The sequence below is a fragment of the Dermacentor variabilis genome, chromosome 4, assembly GCF_050947875.1.
Source record: "Dermacentor variabilis isolate Ectoservices chromosome 4, ASM5094787v1, whole genome shotgun sequence".
NCBI lineage: Eukaryota > Metazoa > Arthropoda > Arachnida > Ixodida > Ixodidae > Dermacentor > Dermacentor variabilis.
The window spans coordinates 19,906,196-19,925,309 of NC_134571.1; the positions used below are offsets into that span (position 1 = coordinate 19,906,196).

General features: G+C 49.9%; 1 protein-coding gene across 2 annotated transcripts in view; it reads left to right on the forward strand.

Annotated features, from left to right (window-relative positions):
* The window catches only part of LOC142578756 (uncharacterized), a 194,958-nt gene that overhangs the window by 32,906 nt on the left and 142,938 nt on the right, over positions 1–19,114 (forward strand). The window contains exon 1 of one of the 2 annotated variants that reach the window (XM_075688303.1): positions 11,871–12,550. The exons of the other annotated variant lie outside the window; for it this stretch is intronic. Coding sequence (XP_075544418.1) covers positions 12,374–12,550 — 177 coding nt within the window. The 5' untranslated portion in view covers positions 11,871–12,373. Of the gene's footprint in view, positions 1–11,870; positions 12,551–19,114 lie in introns of those variants that run through there. 2 annotated transcript variants of the gene reach the window in all.

Here is a 19,114-nt window from a genome sequence, read left to right on the forward strand (position 1 = left end):
TCTTTGTGCTTGTGGTTGAAAACGCACAATAATGAGTGGTATCTTGTTCGCTTTTTCGGGAAGGCGGTGGCAGGCCTCAATGTCACTCTCATTAATTTCTGCAACACTGATTTGCTCATTCTCAGTTTTAGCAACACCATGAATTTCTATGTTCTTTTTCCTGCTTCTGAATTCCAACTTGCCCAAATCGGTGGTAAGCTGAGAGAGTTGTTCATCGCATCGCGTATTCTCGACCCGTGCCACTCTTTTTCGCAGGTGCGCAATTTCTTTTTCCTGATTATCAAGACGCTTCATGATTTCATCGAAATGGTCGGACATTGTTTGAACGGACTGTTCAATGTTAACCTTATCTTTCAGCGGCATTAGACTGTCTAGTTTTTTATTCAGTTCCAGAAAAGCAGAGGCCATGTCAAAAGCAGGAGCCTGGGCTGTGGGGGGCATTTTTCCGCTACGAGAAGTCCCTGTTTTGCATGTAGGACAGAGGAACGCTTTACGAGAACGAGCACTCAATGGTTTACCCGACTCAGAAACTCCGAAGCAGCCTTGTACATGATATGGGTACTGACAGTCTTTGCATTTGACCAAGCTTTCAGGAGTATCAATTGTTTTGTTGCAAGCGATGCAAACTTCTTCCTCCGTATCCGTCATCAAAAACAGTTATGTGTACAACACCCACGTTGCGACAGGTTTGGCAGCGGCAGTGGCGCTAGAATAGACCCACAGGGCAAAATTAACAGGAAAAAGTGCACCAACCTGAAAAAAGTGCAGAAATCGTGTAAGCCGTGGAAGCGCGTGTCCGTCGCTCGCCACTGCCACTGCCAAACTGCCGAGAGCGGGGGCGTGGCCGGTTATCGCAGATGGTAAAAGCAGCGCATGGTTGTTGGATCAACGTGGTGATGGCCGATGTGTCCTGGGTGTCGAAGAAAGATAACTGCTTTAACCAAGTTGTTCAGCCCGCGTATACGGCAATAAATTCAAGGAACAAAGCTGGATGACAGCCAGAAGGTCAAAGCAGGAGCGGACCTGAAAAAAGTGCAGAAATCATGTAAGCCGTGGAAGCGCGTGTCCGTCGCTCGCCACTGCCACTGCCAAACTGCCGAGAGCGGGGGCGTGGCCGGTTATCGCAGATGGTAAAAGCAGCGCATGGTTGTTGGATCAACTTGGCGACGGCCGATGTGTCCTGAAAAAAGTGCAGAAATCGTGTAAGCCGTGGAAGCGCGTGTCCGTCGCTCGCCACTGCCAAAACTGCCACTGAAAAAGAATCCGGCAGAACCAATCTCACGATGACGGCCGGCGTTAATGCGATTGGCATTGAATCGGTTCAGTGGCACACCGCATTGCCGTCGCCTAAGCGCCAAATGTATGACGCCTGTGCTGCAGCCGGGTTCCGCTCTGACGCATTTCCCTGGACACGCTGCGCCATCTAGCGGCGCCATCGCGAAGCCAGCACGTGGCACGTGTCTGAATATATATGACGCGGGTTCGATTCCACACAGGACGAGGGAATCCGGAAGAATTAATTTTTTTCGTCATTGATGGAAGGAAGGAAGGAAAAAGTGGAGAAGGAAGGCAGGGAGGTTAACCAGTTTAGCTTAACCGGTTTGCTACCCTACACATGGGAGCGGGATGGGGCACGAGAGATGGGGAGAAGAGATAGAGAGCACATAACACGGCACACACAGCGTTAGTTACAGTCTGTCACTCTTGCGCGGTACGTGACATCACTGACACAGCCGCTTGTCCAAGCCCGTCTCCTTCATAAACTGAAGTAGTCCCATCGTCGCCTTCAGCTGCGGTGTCTTCTGTCGGCGATATGTGAAAATAGTTGCAACTGACAATGGTCTATTGTCAAGGTGCGCTAGAACGGATGCCAGGGACTGTCCCTGAACATTATATTCAGGACAGTCGCATAGAATGTGTTCCAGCGTCTCCTCGCAAAGACAGGTAGTGCAGAGAGCGTTGTCGGCCATTCCAATGTGAAATGAGTAAGATTTCGTGAAGGCCACCCCTAGCCATAAGCGATAAAGCGGGGTGGCCTCACTTTGGCGGAGTCCAGTTGGCATACAGAGATGCATCAAAGAGGGCAGGTCGTATTGACGATTGCTCCGGTTGGTCTGGCTGCTTGGTGTGCACCACAGAGAGAGCGTGATCTCCCGTGCAAGCACTCGAAGTCTGCTAGCTGCGTCGGACCGTGAAAGTGGTATGGCCTCTTCCTGTGTGTCTTCAAGAGCCGCCCGAGCGGCTTTATCGACGTCTTCATTTCCTGTGACGCCGCAGTGACTTGGCAGCCACTGAAACATCACGTGATGTCCTTTCTCGTGTGATGTATGGAGTAGGCATCTAATATCGAGCACGAGCTGTTCGAATGGCCCGCGGCGCAGAGCTGATAGCACAGATTGTAGGGCTGCCTTTGAGTCACTGAAAATTGACCATTGTCGAGGTGGTTCCCGATTGACGAAACAAAGTGCAGCGCGAAGAGCAGCTAGTTCCGCAGATGTCGATGTCGTCGGGTGGTCAGTCCTAAAGCTGAAGGCAATAGCTCTTGCTGGGACGACCACAGCACCGGACGAACACTGGATGTTTGTGGAACCATCAGTGTAAATGTGTGCACTGTCCGCGTACCTCTCGTGCAGAAGAAGCGGCGACAGTTGTTTCAGCACAGGCGACAACAGCTCAGACTTTTTACCGATTCCTGGTACGCTGAGATGGACTGTGGGGCTGACAAGACATCGATGGTTTAGATGCAGCGGTGAAGCCCGAGGGAAGTTTGTCGTTGTACTTGACGATAGTTTTAGAGAATGATGTTTGGTGCCTGTCTGAAGGTAGTGTTGCAAGGTGGTGATAGGGGGCACGTGCAAAATGTCTGAGGTGCGTTCTCAGGGCTTCCACCGCGAATGAGTTTGCACTGGATGGTCCTGAGCAATCGCAATAGTTGCCTCTGTTGACGTGCACCTGGGCAAACCAAGGCAAACTCTGAGTGCTTGAGCTTCTGCTGCCTGCAGAACACAAATATTTGTCTTGCAGGTGTTGTTCAGTACAGGTAGACTATATCTTAAGAAACCGAGAAAGAAAGCTCTGTAGAGTTTCAGCATTGCGTCTACTGACATACCCCACGTCTTTCCTGTCAAGTATTTAAACAACTGGGAGGTTGCTGTCAGGCGCCGTTTCATGTAAGCCACGTGCGGGCTCCAACAGAGGTCTCGATCGATAATTACGCCAAGAAATTTGTGGGTTCTGACATAGGAAATGGTCCGCCCATTGATTGAGATGACATAAGGCGTCATTGGTTTGCGAGTAAATGCCACTGGTGCGCATTTTTCTGGTGATATGCTGAGACCTTGTTCACACAAGTAGCTCGCTGTCAAAGTAGCCGCTCTTTGAAGCCGTGCACGTATCTGAGGACGTGTGAATGCCGATGTCCAGACACAGATGTCGTCTGCGTATATTGAAATTTTGGTGGTAGTTGGCAAGTATTCAGCAAGCCCGATAAGAGCGAGGTTGAATAGCGTCGGGCTGAGAGCACCGCCTTGAGGAACGCCCCTGCTGGTATAGCGTCGCGTAGTTGGGCCATCGTCAGTTAACACATAGAATGATCTTGCAGATAGGTAACTTGCAATCCACAAAAATACTCGACCACCTAGGCCAACCGTCAGAAGAACGTCGAGAATGGCCTCATGTAATACGTTATCGCATGCCCCTTTCAAATCTAAGAATAAAGCTGCAGATAAACGTTTACGGGACCTTTCGTGCTGGACATATGAAACGAGATCAACTACATCGTCGATGGAAGAGCGGTCACGTCGGAAACCAGCCATGGAATTCGGATAAATCTTGTGTTCAAGGTACCATTTCAGGCGGCCAAGGATCAGCCGTTCCATTATCTTTCCTACACAGCTGGCCAACGCTATTGGGTGGTAAGAGGTGAGCTCTAGCGGGGATTTGCCCTGCTTCAAGAATGGCACCAGGCGGCTCACTTTCCATTCGTCAGGAACATTTGCCTCCTGCCATGAGGTGTTGTAGAGACTCAACAATGCAATCCGTGCGGATTCTCCGAGATAGCACAAGGCTCGGTATGATATACCCTCTGGACCCGGAGATGATGAGCGCCTGCAGAGAGCTAGTGCCGCCTCGAGCTCCTCCATTGTAAAAGGAAGGTCCATGCGGCAATCACGGGAATGGGGGACATCATCTCGGGCTGGAGGATCTGGACGTGTCGCTTGGTCTGCCATCCGCGCACAAAAGTCTTCTGCGACATCGATGTCTTGCCGCCCTTGGAAAAGCGCTAGCGCCTTGAATGGAAAACGCTGTTCCGGAAGGCAACGCAGACCTTGCACCGTTTTTTAAATGTGAGACAGTGGCTTGCGGGGGTCGAGTGTCTGGCAAAACGTTGCCCAACGTTCTGACGCTTATCTATCCATTCGACGCTGAATCTTCTTTCGCATCCTCCTGGCTGCCCTAAGGTCATGGATTGATTTTGTATGCCGATATCGACGTTCCGCCCTGCGACGAAGTGCTCGAAGTCGCTTTAATTCTATGTCGAAGTCGTTTCGCGTGTAAGAGATCGTCAGCATGCGAGTGGCGTTTTGCATCGTATATTTAATTGTTTGCTCTAACCCAGAGGGTAGGCCCTCGCGGCAGGCATCTTCCATATCAGATTTGAAGTTGGCCCATTGAATCGTCCGAATGGTATTCCGTGGGCCAGATCTAGACGACAAGCCTTTGATGTTCAGATAGGTGGGAATATGATCACACCCATGTGTCTCAATATCTGGAAACCACTTCACACATCTGGCGAGAGAGTTGGAGACGAAAGCAAGGTCGAGGTAGCTGCCGTATGTCACGGCAAGAAAGGTGGGGCTACCAAGAGAGTAAGGCCATAGTTGTAGGCGATGCTTGCTAATCTTTGTCCTCTTGCATTTGTCTTTGTACTTCCCCATGCTGGATGGTGTGCATTAAATCTCCTATGATGACCCCTGGGGCGGGACAAACACTCAAGATATCAGCTAATCTTTTAGTATCGAAATTGCTGGAAGGCGATATATACACGCCTATGAGAGTAAACAAGTGTTTGTTCTTTTTAACTGTCATGCATATATATTGATTGTCGCCGTGAGGCGCAATTGGTTGCAAAACATAGGTAAATTCACGGCGAACAAAAACGATGATTTTGCTGCATGCACCATTTGTTGATAACATGATACATTCGTACTCTGACAGTCTGATTGGTTTCGACAAGTTGGGCTCACAAATGACGATGAGTGGAAACACATTGGTGTACACATACTGACGGAAATCTGAAATTCGTGATTTTAGCCCTCGGGCGTTCCACTGGATGACGGACGCTGCCTTGACTTCTTTTCGGAAGGATGGGGTATGGGTAGCCATCTTTTTAGTTGAGGGATTCAAGCACTGGGGTTAAGGCGTCCAGCACTTTAAGTGCGCTTCGAGCAGACGATGTCCCCATGTCCACTAAAATCGTTCGGATGGCCTCCATGAGGGAACGTAGCACCAAGATGACTTGACGATCTGTTTTAGGTGAACCATCAATGGCCGGAGAAGGATCCTGTGGGGCCGCGACCTTCTGCAGTTCCTTAGCAAGGGAGCGGCTCGGTAGCGTAGGCCATTCCTCTAAAGAAAGAGTCTTATTTGATTCCCTCGTGGAAGTGGTGGGCCCTTTCGCGGCGCGACTAAGTGGTACCGTAGTGGAGCGGGTACTATAGCTTCGCGCATGCGCCTTCTTTGAAGACGTACGATGGTGCCGATGACGACGCCGACGCCGGACTACTTCGGCTGCCTCCGTGTGGGCCGAATTGTCTCTCGCCATTTGCTTCAGAACCGCGTGCTCCCGCTTGATGCGGGGACAGTCTTTCGAGGAGGCTGCGTGAGGGCCGCTACAGTTGGCGCACTTAAAAACTCTGGCACCACAGGTCTCTTCTGCATGAGGTTCAGCGCAACGGGGACACAGTAGCGAGTTGGGACACACGCCCTTGACGTGTCCTAGCCTGAAGCACTGATGGCATTGAAGCGGCTTCTGGATGAATGGTCAAACCGGATGTCGAAAATGTCCGACTTTAACGTGGGATGGTATACAATCACCCTTGGAAATTACTTTTACGCAGCGCGTATTCCCAAGACGGCGCACTTGCGTAATGATCGTGCCCTCGTTTGCCGGCTTGATGAGGCTAGGTAAATCATCATTAGGAATGGCAATGTCAATGTCGTAAATTACACCGGCTATGGATGCGTCGTCGATCGGGATGAAGGGGCGCATTTTGATTACGCCTAGCTCCGTGATTTCCTGAAGTTTTCCAAGCGCACTCGCGTTGTACACGTCTATGGCGATTATATTCTTGCGTGGATTTATTCTGATGTCTTTAATTTGATCCGGCACCGCACATTCCAGAAGAATGGATAGGGCTTGCCTGTACAGCAACCGTAGGTTGCTTGACGGTTGTTCCGGCATAAAGATGATGACGTGTGGCCAGCGCGCAGGCCTTGACTTCATAGTCGTAGTGCTCGCAGGAGTTGACGGCGCTGTGTTGGCGATCTTTCTCTTCGCCCTCTTACTCCAGACGGGTATGAAGCCGTTGTCGGATGAGTCGTCTTCCGACATACGAGTACAGCTCGGTGTTCTCGGTGTCGCTGGGGGAGCAAACTCGCTTCCTTGCGGTTGACGGCCGTGATGACTTCTGGCCAGGCGGGCCTCTGGCATGCTCCGCGTCCATGGCCGCAAGACGGGGAGGTGAGGCACCCCGAAAGGCGAAGATTTCACCAAAAATTCACAGAGCACAGAAACAAGTGTTCTTGTCTTGTCTTGTGTCCCCGACAGTGGCGCGTACCCACTGTGGGGGATTGGCCAAGAAGCAGGCGGTTTCCCGTATGGTTAGAAGTAGAGAGAAACTAGATTTGTATAGTGGAGAGTGGGACGATAGTACTGTAATTTAGAAGTGTAATTAAATATTGTTAGGATTTCCGATAAATTAAGTAAACGTAAAGAAATTAAATAATTTAAATTATGGATAATTTTAGAAATTCACCAAGGTACTCTTTTTGTGTCTCTAATAAATTTGTAAACTGTCAAGAAGACACTTCGTCGTCTTCCAATGGACAAGGAACCTTGTCATTGAAAATGGTACACATACCCAGTCGTAAGCACCCAGTGGCCCAAGTTGTCGTCAGATCGATTCAGTGAAGATCAGCACATATATCCAGGGGCAGAATTTGGCGTCAAAGAGGTTTACTGAAGTACGGCACACACCCAGTAAGCTCATACCCAGTGACTCTTGTTGCAGTCCAAGATGTTTATTGAAGAGCGGCAGATACGTAGCGCCGCATACTCATTGACCCAAGTTTATCCAGCGGTTGATTTCGAACACGGTTTTCTCAGCACGGCAGACCGACGCTCTAGCCATTGGGTGATGAGACCATGCACAGCCTATCGAGTCACCCAAATTGGCGGGGAAAATGATTATAATACAGAAACAAACCGCAATGTGTGCGAAGTATCCTAAGAACGCTAATCTCATTAATTATTCCCTGGCTCTGAATTATCGATAATCATCCGCCGTTCACGGCCTGCCAATTCCGGGGATAACTGGGCGCAGCGCCGCTCGGGCCACTAACAAAAAGGCAAAAAGAACATCATTGTATATTGTTATATTATTGTTTCTGCAATGAGAAAGAAGTAGCTGTCACCATTATAAGGTGACTACGTCTCTATCTTTCATTTTCATTTCAATAAATAAAACATCGCATTGTAATAGAGTTGTTACCTTATCCCGACCATTGTCTCTCAATATGTCTGTGAAAGTGTGAAGAGGGTCGCGGTAGACGACGTAACGAGGACAGAAAACAGACAGAACTACACATACAGGCACTTGCTGTGTCGCCTTAGGTAAAGGGTGACTTTTATGATAGTATACTCGTTCGTTATTGAAATATTATCGACACCCATGTGCCATAAAAATAGTAAACGTGCTTGATTGCGGAGGTCCGGAGCTCTTTATTTAAGTTGTTTCATTACTCCAGCATAAAGATGTTGCCAGCTTCTATACTTTGTCCGCCGCTGGGGGCTGTAATTGCGGGAGGAGATGACTCGAAGGAGATGACTTTCAGTACCGATTCACTGGATGAACCAGCGGATAGGATATCCGTAGCTCGATTGAGGGATCACGTTGCTCTTGGCCGATAATACAGTCCTTGTATTTTGTTCGCGCGGAAGAACTCCGGGATTTTAATGTAACTGTATTCTGTCTGCGACGCGTTCCTCTGAAATCTGATTGGATAACCGTCGGAGGTGCTAGTTCGGCTTGCGCAAAAGGAGGAAAAAAAGAACAAGGAAATGCAGGAGAGACTGTTACTAAGCGCACGCACACACACAGAGAGAAACAGACATACGGCAATAAATTAATAAATTCAGTTCCTCTTTAGGGTCATCAGTCGTGCTTGCGCTTTTTTTTTTTTCAATTGCGTCGGCAATATGTCTCTGTGACAGGCTGTCAAAATTGGCCTCTCGCATCTCAAAAGCGGCGCGCCGAGTCATGCGTGTCAGAATGGGTTGCGTCATCAGATAGTTTCAACTTAGGTGACACAATCGGCACCCAAGCGTTGGGGGCCGCAAGCCACCGGGCGTGCAAAAGAACCCAAATCGAACCCAAATCGAACCCAAAAGAGCTCGAGGGGTGCACAATGCAGTTGCCTTGCCCAAAGCTTGGGTGTGGCTGAACTTGCACCGACGCTCACGCTTAGAAAGTTCGATGCGACTCGGCCCGATTTATGACTCGTCGACGAGCTTCCGCATAGTAATGCAGCATCGGCGAACTTAGCCTCTGCTGAATGGTAACGATGACGCTCCGCTGCAGCTGGTGCCAAGGAAATTCACTATCTAGGATGTTTTAAAGCATTTGCCTACCCTCCCGGTTAGGCATGATTACTGCTACTGGGTCGCTCGGTCAGCTTTATTTCGGCGCATATGTTTGCGGATATATATACCGAGGCTACAAGGGAGGCATATGAAAGGGCACGCAGACGAGATTATATAGGGGCGTGTGTCTCTGCTAACGTTAGCGAAGCTGCTCAAAAAAAAAAAAAAAAAAAAAACGGCGTGAAAAGGTTCACCAACGTACGATACTCCCTAATGCGAATCCGAGCGTAGCTGTTTAGCTATATTGAATTGCGCTGGTTTGCTCGGTTACGCCGAGGGACGCCGACGTCCAGTGCAGGAACGGGCGCCATAGAGCTGCACTCCAAAACACGGTAACATTACAAAACGTACGGTTGTCATAGTTCTGACGAACGAACGCCGTAGGCCTTAGCATTGTATTTTGCACTGTTATTTTTAAAGCGACGCTTTTTTTTGCCTCTTCTCCCGACTTTCCGGGCGCTGCTGTTATGGTCTGCCCGCGCGCGCCGCTGGGTCTGTTGCAACACCACGTGATGGCGCTCGCCTTCGCGCCTCCCGGCCGGCGCAGCCGGGTCAGTGTTCACAGTTTGTGCGTATGGCACGTGCTGTGCTTGCTTACCTATGCGACACAAATGCAGGAGCTGGGCTGTGGAGGTCGCCTGCTGGCCTGTAATAGTGTGAAGTCAGTGTAAAATCAGCGTGATAGTGTAAACATAACAATCGTCCATAGTCTGAAGAGTGCGCTTTGAGCTAGCGTCTTCGCTACGCAGCGAAACGTGGCGCAGACCACGAATGTATGTATACAATGTATACATACATTGTATACAATGTATGTATACATTGTATACATACAATTATAATAATTAATTGTATTACATACAGCCCCATAAGTCAATTCAAATTTACCATTTCTGACAGAATGCGATGTCCCATGTGAGGCAATGATAATGCTCAACGCCCTCAGAGATTATTAACAGTGACTCACAACATCGCCTCAAGCGAACACGTCCCTCTGTGTGGTCTGTGGACTACGCAGACAAACAGCAGTGGTGCACGCGAGGTAACGTTTTACATCAACTCACCGCCCTCGTATTGGACTAAACGCTCAATAAATTACAGATTCGCCGCAAACATCACCGCTAATTATCATCAATTAAAGGAAACAGCACACAAAGCTTCGGTTACATAGATTCCCACGGCGCGTGGGATCCGCCAATTTTTTCCTTTTTTTTTTCCTTGAACAACTTGGCTAACGTTAGCTGGGACATCAGACCGATATAACCCCCGCATGCTGACCAAGAAAGTGTGCATGTGCCAGTAAGCGTGCCTCTGTTCTGTGTATTATAAAAATAAATTAATAGATTAGCACTGAACATATAATGTCGGCTCATAGGTACATCTAAAGCACGCCGACCTGTTGGTGGACTAGCGTATTATATCCAACGGATTATCTGGTTTTATTTTCTTTGATTTAGGCCCTCGGTATGAGCCACTGAGCGTGTCCATTCCTGGACAATCCTCCAGAACGGGTGTATACAACATAGACACAAAAGATACAAAATCATTCAGTGTAGCTACAGATATGTGTGGTACTTCCGTGTGCATACTCCTGTCATTGACATTTTTCTCTTGACAAGCACCATACGTTGCCTTCGTCTTCTTGACATCGCTGCGTAGACGTCATTTCATGTTTGCATTCCGGCATAGCTTGTGAGTGGTGTAGTCTATAAACTTAAAAAAAAAAAAAGCACGAGGTTAAAGTTGCGACCTCTGGGGTGTATAAACATAAATACTGCATGAGATTGCATGTTGCAAAGGATGAAAGTAAACACATTTGTACGCATTACTGTTAGTTGTGAAGCACTTAATTAACCGCTTCACTAAAACTTCGTTTACCATATAGTTTGTAACATGTGCGTTGGATCTTCGTGTGAATATCTCCAGTTAGAAGATAGCTATAGAGGAGCAGGCATCGAACGGTGATTTCACCTTTGTGAGTGCATTCACCTTGGGAAAAGAGCTTCAGCAGCGCCGAGAATACCTTACAGTAGTTTAAATTCTCTCGCTAAACCAAAGCCCCAAAGGAGTAACTACTATAAACGGTACGCAAAGGGACACGAGCACGTGAAGCAAACTACAGAACAAAAATGTTAGCCCTGTGCTCTGTCTCTCTCTCGTCTGTCACTGCGCAGTGATTGCACCGTCTGTCACGAACGACAGAGCCAGAAGTTCTGAAAGCCTCGATTCTCCGAATCGTCCACGTTTCTTTTTTCTCATCTGTTTCGACAGCTTAGCCGCAGACAGCTTCCCACGCACATCCCTTCATTTTTAAAAAATTTTTTCGAGTTCGCGTTACTGCACTTGTCGTGCCAGGATAATGGCCCTTCAGCATGCAACACACGGTCTCTAAGCTCACGCTTGTCACGTGCAGCTAGTGAAAAATAGGAAGAAAAAAATGAAAGTAGTAGGCACTCTGCCTGGGAGAGAAAGTGCCTGATAAGGAGGTGGGTTAAAAAGAAAAGGAAGAAGAAAAAAAAAAGGGGGGGGGGGGTCGTCTTATACAGCCGACTACTGACGTGGCTGGGATCATGCAAAAAATGATGATAATAAAAGCAATAACCGTTGGTGCGTGGCCCACCACTGCGCTTGCCTACAGCCTGACGAAACCGTGTCCCAGCCGCAGCCTGCGGCCGTGCGGCCCTGCGCTATGCCCGATTGCGCACACCGCCGGGTGAGGTGCAACCGGCTAAGGCCGGTGGCAAGATCACGCGCGCTGCTAAATCCCTCCGTCGTCACCTGCTCGTTATTTCTACGGCGGTCAGCGCTTACGGAAAGCCGTAGCTTCGGCGCGAGTTTGCAGACGAACATGGTGGAAGTGAGAGCGCACTCCTTAGTTCGCCCAGTCTCCGCTGCCGCCAAGCAAGGCGCCACCGACGACAACACCGCCTCGCCTTACGCCCGCCGCCCGCTCCGGCCGCTCTCTCGCATGCCGCCGTCGCGACTCGCTCGCTGACTTGGGCGCGCGCGCACTACACGCGACGCAGACGCATCCACCACGCGGGTTCGCCGGCTCCTCCGCAGAGAGCGGAAGGATAGTGGCGTGCGTGAGTGGTTCCAGTGGGCGGTGGTGGTGATCTCCAGGAGGGGAGGCGCGCGCTGTCGTCTTCCAGCGTGCGTTGTGTCGGGCCGGCGCGCCGCACAAATTGCTCCCTGTGCTCCCTTGTTATTCAACGCCGGAAATGTCCGAGCACCGCCGGCACGGTCGCCGCTCCACGTGAGCTCGGGGGCAGACCGGCGCGACGATGTCCGGACAGACAGCGACGCTGTCTCAGCGACCGCAGAAGCGCCGGTGGGCTGTGCGCTTGATGCCCGACCGTGCGTAGAGACTGCCCGAACTCCCGCTCTTCCTTTTTTATTTCGCGCGACCAGACTTTTTGACATAAAGAGGTGGTGGTGACGACTCACTAGACGATGGTGCGCCGCCGTCTCGAGTGGCTTGTCTGTTGGTGCGCGCTGGTGGCGGCCGTCAGCGTCGGATACGTCCACGGACACCTGCTCGTCGACAGGAGCGCCAAGCAGCGGGTGCAGGCGCTGCTGGCCCATCAGAACCCCATCAGCGCGCTGAGGACGTCGGCACCCGTGTCTCCGGTGAGGCGGCCCTCGCGCCTTTGCTCTCTCCGTCTCTCTCGGCGCAGCCCAGTCGGTGGCCTAGCGGAGATGCCGCCAGTGATATCGTTAAGCGCGCGGCAGCCTTCAAACGTGATAAGTGGAAATCTGACGTTGAGGCATGTGGCGAACATCGACTGAATTTAGCCGCGACTTTTCCCGCGTGTCGTGATAACACGTTCGGGTGATTCTTTCTTTTCGCTTTCCGAAGTTCTTTTCCTTTCTTTGGTCATTATTTTCACAAGCCATAGCAGCATGATTCGGGCTCGATAATGCATGTTTATTCAATTACGACAAAGATTCCAAGGATGCATTACGACCTCTCGTGTGCCCCCCCCCCCTTTTTTTTTAAGTATGCAGAAAGAGCAGTATACAAGAAACCTTGCTCTATTTCATCGTGTATCTCGGCACGCAGTGCTTTAATTGAAGCGATCCGTCCTCAAATGATGTCTCGATCTGCGTACTTTCCTGCATGCGTAGTAAACGGGCGTGTTAGCTACGAACAAAATGATAAGCAAACCGCTGCCTACATTTCTGACCAGCTCATTCAACCACGATTAAATAGTTGGCAAATTATTTCACGTTAGAATCAAGGCAAAAAAACAAATATATAAAGGCCGAGGAAGGGAAGACAGCTTCCGGAATCTTGTAGCATGTGGCAACTTCAGCTGCGTCTACCGGACATGCATGCGCTAGCCGGCAGACATGGACAGCTGGATATCAGTTTGAACAGTTGTGAAACGCAAGAATGACATGTGTCTTTCATTCGAACTGTCTCCCGCCGTGAACATGAGTGTTCGGGCTCTTTCCTCGTTTTTCTTTTAAAGTTATTATGTTATTCCATTTACAGAAGACGGACTCCACACGTGAGATTTCACGTTACAAATGCCAGTTTAGATACAACTATGCCAAAATACTATCACGTAAGTGCCTGTAGTCCAACTTCCAATTAAAGGGTAATTTGACAGGAACCTCCGTACCCATGCCCCGCGGCACTTGATTGTGTCGAGGTCGGGCATCACTGTTTCACAACAGGCCTGCGGAAATAAAATGCCGTCGGGTCATGTGCAACAACAATTTGTATTTTTTCCAGTACTTCCTTTTTTTTTTTACTTCTTCCAATCAGCAGAAACTATGGTTTATGTTTCTGGAGCATATGTTTCCCGTCTCACGTGATATCGACAATTTGCACCTGTAGTTACATTACCAACATGTGCTAAGCTCTCATAAATGGGGTGGTAGTACATGCTTTTGTTATGGAAAGAGCATGTTCTACCACACATCGTTTTGTTCCTTTAATACCAGCTCACTCCTTGACTGGCAGCGCGGATTACACCAGACGACGCAGACGAACGTAGTACAACGATTTAGTATACACGAAACAGCGTATTTTAGAGGAACGCTTCCTAGTGGGACTCAATCATCAAAAAGGTAGATCGACGTACTGTCAGTACACCGACAGAATTTCACTTTCACGTCGCGCAGCTCTGGAAGGCCACAAGAACGTTATTGCGAGTCCTGAAATCAACTGCACAGAGCGATCGTTCGTGGGCATTTTCGTTACGTCGGCGACTCCACTCCAGTGTGTATCAACTTCTCACTTTCTCTCCTCCTAATCGTTTCCTCCCCTCCTCCGAGCGCACGGTGGCCAACATGGCTCGGTCCTGGTTATCCTCCCTGTATTTGATCGTTTTTCTCCCCCTCCCTCCCCCTATCACGTTGCCACTTTATTTAAGAGAGCAGAACGTCGATCGCTTCTGACTTGCATAACGAAAGGACATCAAGGAGAAACGCCCAATAAAGTTTCTCCGTAATTCGCATTCGCACCACATATCGCGCGCTGTTACGCGTGCAACCACTGCTTGCACAGTTAATACATTGCGAAATCCCCCAGATTTCCATCAAAACTACCTTCAACGCGGAACATCTAGCAGGCTAGACTTGACGATTTCTACATGCGATTACGGGTTATCTATATAAGACGTATAGCACTGCGCTTACGGGCGCCATGGACGACCGAGGCCGCGTCACAGCGAGCGTCGCTTCTCCGGAGATGTCCTGCCAAGATTGTCGAGCGCGAGTCTCCGCTTTTCATCGCGGCCCGCACGATGCGAGATTCTCGCAACGCGTTAAGTTTCAGCGCGCACCCTCGTCGCCCAGGCAGCCGGCACCGTGGGACCAACTCGTTCAAAGCGTTGCCGCCGCGCTGCCGCCAAAGCTCGCGTCGCGCGGGTTTAACCGCGAAATCGGATGATGCGTCGGCGGCGTGAAAGCGGCAGCGCGACTCGGTGCAGTCGTGCGCGTCGGCGACAAGATTGCGCACGTCGAGAGCGAACAACATTCCCGGCTATCTTTGTGGCATTCGCTGTTCCGCCCTTGTTTTGTGCATGCGAGTGTACTCGTACGCATTCGCGCCTATCTCGCGTTCAATGCATATACGAGTTGCCGTTCCTTGCTGCACTATACCTCTCGCGGATGCGACGTGGAAAGCCGTGTCGGCACGTGTACATACATATGGACGTGTTACGTATGTCCCGGTATACACAAGCTTTTCCCGTGCTGTTCTGCGGCTAGAGCGGTCGGACGCGCGACAAGTGTTCGTCGCCCAACGCGTATTTCGTAACGTGTGCACAGTATACGGCTGCAATGCTCGATCAGTGCTTGGTCAGGAGGCCAGATGCAAGGAGCCGCTGTCAGAATAACTGTCGACGGTACACGCACGTTGTTGCTGTGTTGTGGCGTAATAACAGTGGCTTGCTTGCGAGCGGAGCGCGTATTCTCGATCGATCACGCTCGGAGACTTTCACCGCTGCTTGATTCGGTGAATCCACCGGAATAGGGTGTGACGAAAGGAATGGCGCACCTCTAATTATCATTATTTTGACGTCGTCCAGTTCTCGCTTGCCTTGACCGGGCGCCCGTCGCTCTGTTGAGGCGTGTGCTGGACGTTACGCCGCGCCGTAGTGAAAGTACTTCCTCACGTGATCGATCGGGAACACGTCTTTCGCCGCCAACCACGGAGTCTCGCTGTCTGTACAGCTTCTGTTGTGTGGGACCACAAGATAAAAAGCTTACGGTCAGACTTCAGATGCGACGTCACAATGGAGTTCACAAATATTCAAAAGGAAGCAGAGTTTCTGCGGCTGCCTATCGGTCTCACACGTCGCTGTACTGACTTACACGCACCTACTCGTGTGCCCTGCGAGCACAAGAGTCGGAGGGGTGTACGTCACTCTTGAGTCCTGTCTTGAGAGCAGGCCGACGCATCGCTTTTTCCGGTAGCTTTCGCGTCATTCTCACGTGGAGATTGAGCAAGAGTTGTCTCCGGCGATATGAGGCGTTTATCCAGCTGAATAAACTTTCTACAATTTATAGAAGCCCATCTCCGAACGGCGGAGTGCTGTCTTGCCTGCGCTTCCTTAGAATCGTTGTCAAATTGTGTCCCGCGAAACACCTGTAGGTTTCACTTCTTGTCGCTGGGATAGCTCGCTCATACTTATTACGGTGTGTTAGGACGCGAAATAAGGTGAAATAGGACCGGCACAGGAAATGGCGTCCTGTACTCCCACTTTGATTCGTGTAGAAACACATCGTAATTAGGTAGATTTCGCTGGCCACATATAAATCAGGAAAACCAGTCTGTTAAATCAGCGATGACAGTTCTACAGGAGTAAATAGCAGTGGTAAACTTAGACATTCAAGGGGGGGGGAAGGGGGGGACGAACGTGCTAGCATCTGATAACTTAAATTAAAAACAAAAGCTTATGTCGCACTTCTCGAGGGTGCTGAGCTCGGAGGCTAGTCGCAGTGTTAAAGTAATCCGTAAAGCTATGTCGGTTTTTTGCAAACTGCGTAATACCCTCGCCGTGTGCGGTTAGTTACCAGGTAGCCCATAAGACTGCTTTGCTGGAGCAACTGATGACAGGGCATGTGGTTGTATTTTCATTTTGCTCTGAAATGACACTGTTACGTCAATATTGTTGACAAAATCGATTTTGTTTTCACCTGGCATCGTCAACTGTTCTCAACCTAGCTAATGTTAGTCAAACATGAGTGAGCCCTAAAGCAGTGACAATTCTTTACTGCACTCAGAGATGTGTAGGCCGAGCCACGATTAACCTGCATCAGAGGAGCACCCTAAATTTGAAGAACGGAGGCGCGAAGGTGGAGAGAGCTATTCGTGTGTGCGTAATGGTAAAATGCCACTTTGCAGAAGCTGACATCGCTTGCGGAAAAAGAAAAAAACTCAATTTAGTACACGCAGTCACACACCCTGCCAAGTAAAAAAAAAATATTCAAAGTACTGTTGCTTGTGCATCTGTATCGTGTTTATCTTCTCTTGACTCCTGGACTCATGTACCGAACATTGCCTTCATGCGGACTGACTGTATGTCGTCATACATCTGTGACACACTGCGAGATACACTTTGTGATAACATTTTCTTTGCCAAGTGACGAGAAGCAACGGGTGCCACTGACAGACGCTCTCTCCTATCACATCACGTAAAAAAATAAAGAAAAATGGAAGCTGAAGATTACAACGGATCAGCAGGGATCGAACCAGGTCAAATTTTGGACAAGTGTCTTCGTCGGGATCTTGGCTCCAGACACATCTCTTGTTCGACCACTTTGCTGTCGTCGCCGTACGTGAAAGGAGTGCTCGTTTGCATCTGCGCGGACGTCACATATGTCCCCCATGTGGTGCAGCTCAATACATAAGCCAGAACCAATACATGAAGCTCAGAATATCGACCTCAGCGACAATCTATACGGTGCCAATGCGCACGTCCGGATGAAGCAGCGCCCTCAGTGCTCTTTCCTCCATTTCCCTCTTTTTGTCCACCAACCGCGGTTCCCCCCTGTGTAGGGTAGCAAAGTGGATGCGCGTACGGTTGGCCTCTCTGCCTTTCAATTCTCTCTCTCTCTCTCTCTCTCTCTCTCTCTCTCTCTCTCTCGTGTTTATCACTGCTGCATATAGAGCAAATGGAAACTGAACAGCGCAAAGCACAAGGGAGAATTAAATAGACAAATAGTACAAAGTCAATGTTCTTTCTAAAACAAAACAGTTGCGTGTCGGCAACTCCCCGCGCGTGCGTGCGCGCGCGCGCGCGTGCGTGTGTGTGTGTGTGTGTGTGTGTGTGTGTGTGTGTGTGTGTGTGTGTGTGTGTGTGTGTGTGTGTGTGTGTGTGTGTGTGTGTGTGTGTGTGTGTGTGATTGTTTTCTGTTCAGCTTCCTTTACCGATGCGACCAACATACCCGCATCTCGCGCATGCTACGCCTTGTAGAAACTGTAAACAGAATGCGCTCGACACACACGTCTCAGGTGTCTCGCAAACACTCGTGTTAATGTGCGCGGCTTGTGGCCTGCACTTCCGCCACCCTGCATGACTATGGCATTCTCTGTTCACTGCGCCTCGCCCGCTTGTCGCCCGCGCTTATTTTCGTCATCTTTCGCGGCAGCGGCGCCGCGTCGGCGTCCAGAAAACGCGCCCCGGGGCGGCAGCGCATCTTGACGACTTGCCAAGCTCGCACAACATCAAGACGATTGCGCGAGGTGGTCGCGCGGCTATTTCAAGAGAGAGAAGGCGCCTCTGAGGCAAAGGCGTGCTCCGAACCGCGCGAAGCCCGATCTTTGAGGCCTTACGTATTTTTCTTCTCTTTTCGCTCACTTCGCACCGGCCTTTATTTTATTACTTTCCGAGGGCGTCCCCGGCGACTCTGAGGCGCCGCGGACGCGCTTTTCTGCATGATTACTCGCGCCAGTCGCGAGCGAGTACGGGCACGCGAGGTTACTGCTCGTATGCATGCACTCCCGTAACGGGCGAAGCGTGCTGCGCGAAGTGGCACTGGGCATCTACCGTTACAGCCTGGACACATTAGTTGTGCGAATGGAAAGTTGGACATATTCAAGGTAGCAGTTCGTATGTCGTCGTACCGTTGCACCATTTGAGAGATATTGCTGTTATACGTAGCTGTTCGAACGCATTGTTTCCTGTGATTATTCGCCGTTCACGTTGAGTGTCGTCGTCGGGTGTCGAAGGGCCGTGAGGCCCGTTTCCCCTAAGGTAAGCTCCACGGCATAAGCGAGGATCCTGTAGCAGCTTCTCCTACCTGCCTTTCCATTTCCATTCACAATAATACAGGCTTGCTTGTTTCTTCTGCCTTGCAGCGAGAGAATAGAAGGGAATAAGTTCTGCGGAGCACATTGCTCGCGCACCACTGCAAATGTGTTGCACAAGTCATACTACACGAAACTCTCGCAACATATATTGCGAACCTTACAGTTCGGTTCACGGTGGCCGCATTTCGATGGGGACAAAATGCGAAAACACCCGCGTGCATCGATTTAGGTGCACGATAAAAAAAGAAGAAACCCAGGTAGTCCAAATTTCCGGAGTCCCCGACTACGGCGTGCCTCATAATCAGATCGTGGTTTTGGCACGTAAAACCCGATAACTTGTTTGTTTTTTAAATTTACAGTTCGGTTAATAGAGGGCTTGCTGTCACTGCTATTGATTATCGTGTTGGAGGAAGAGAAGCTTTCTT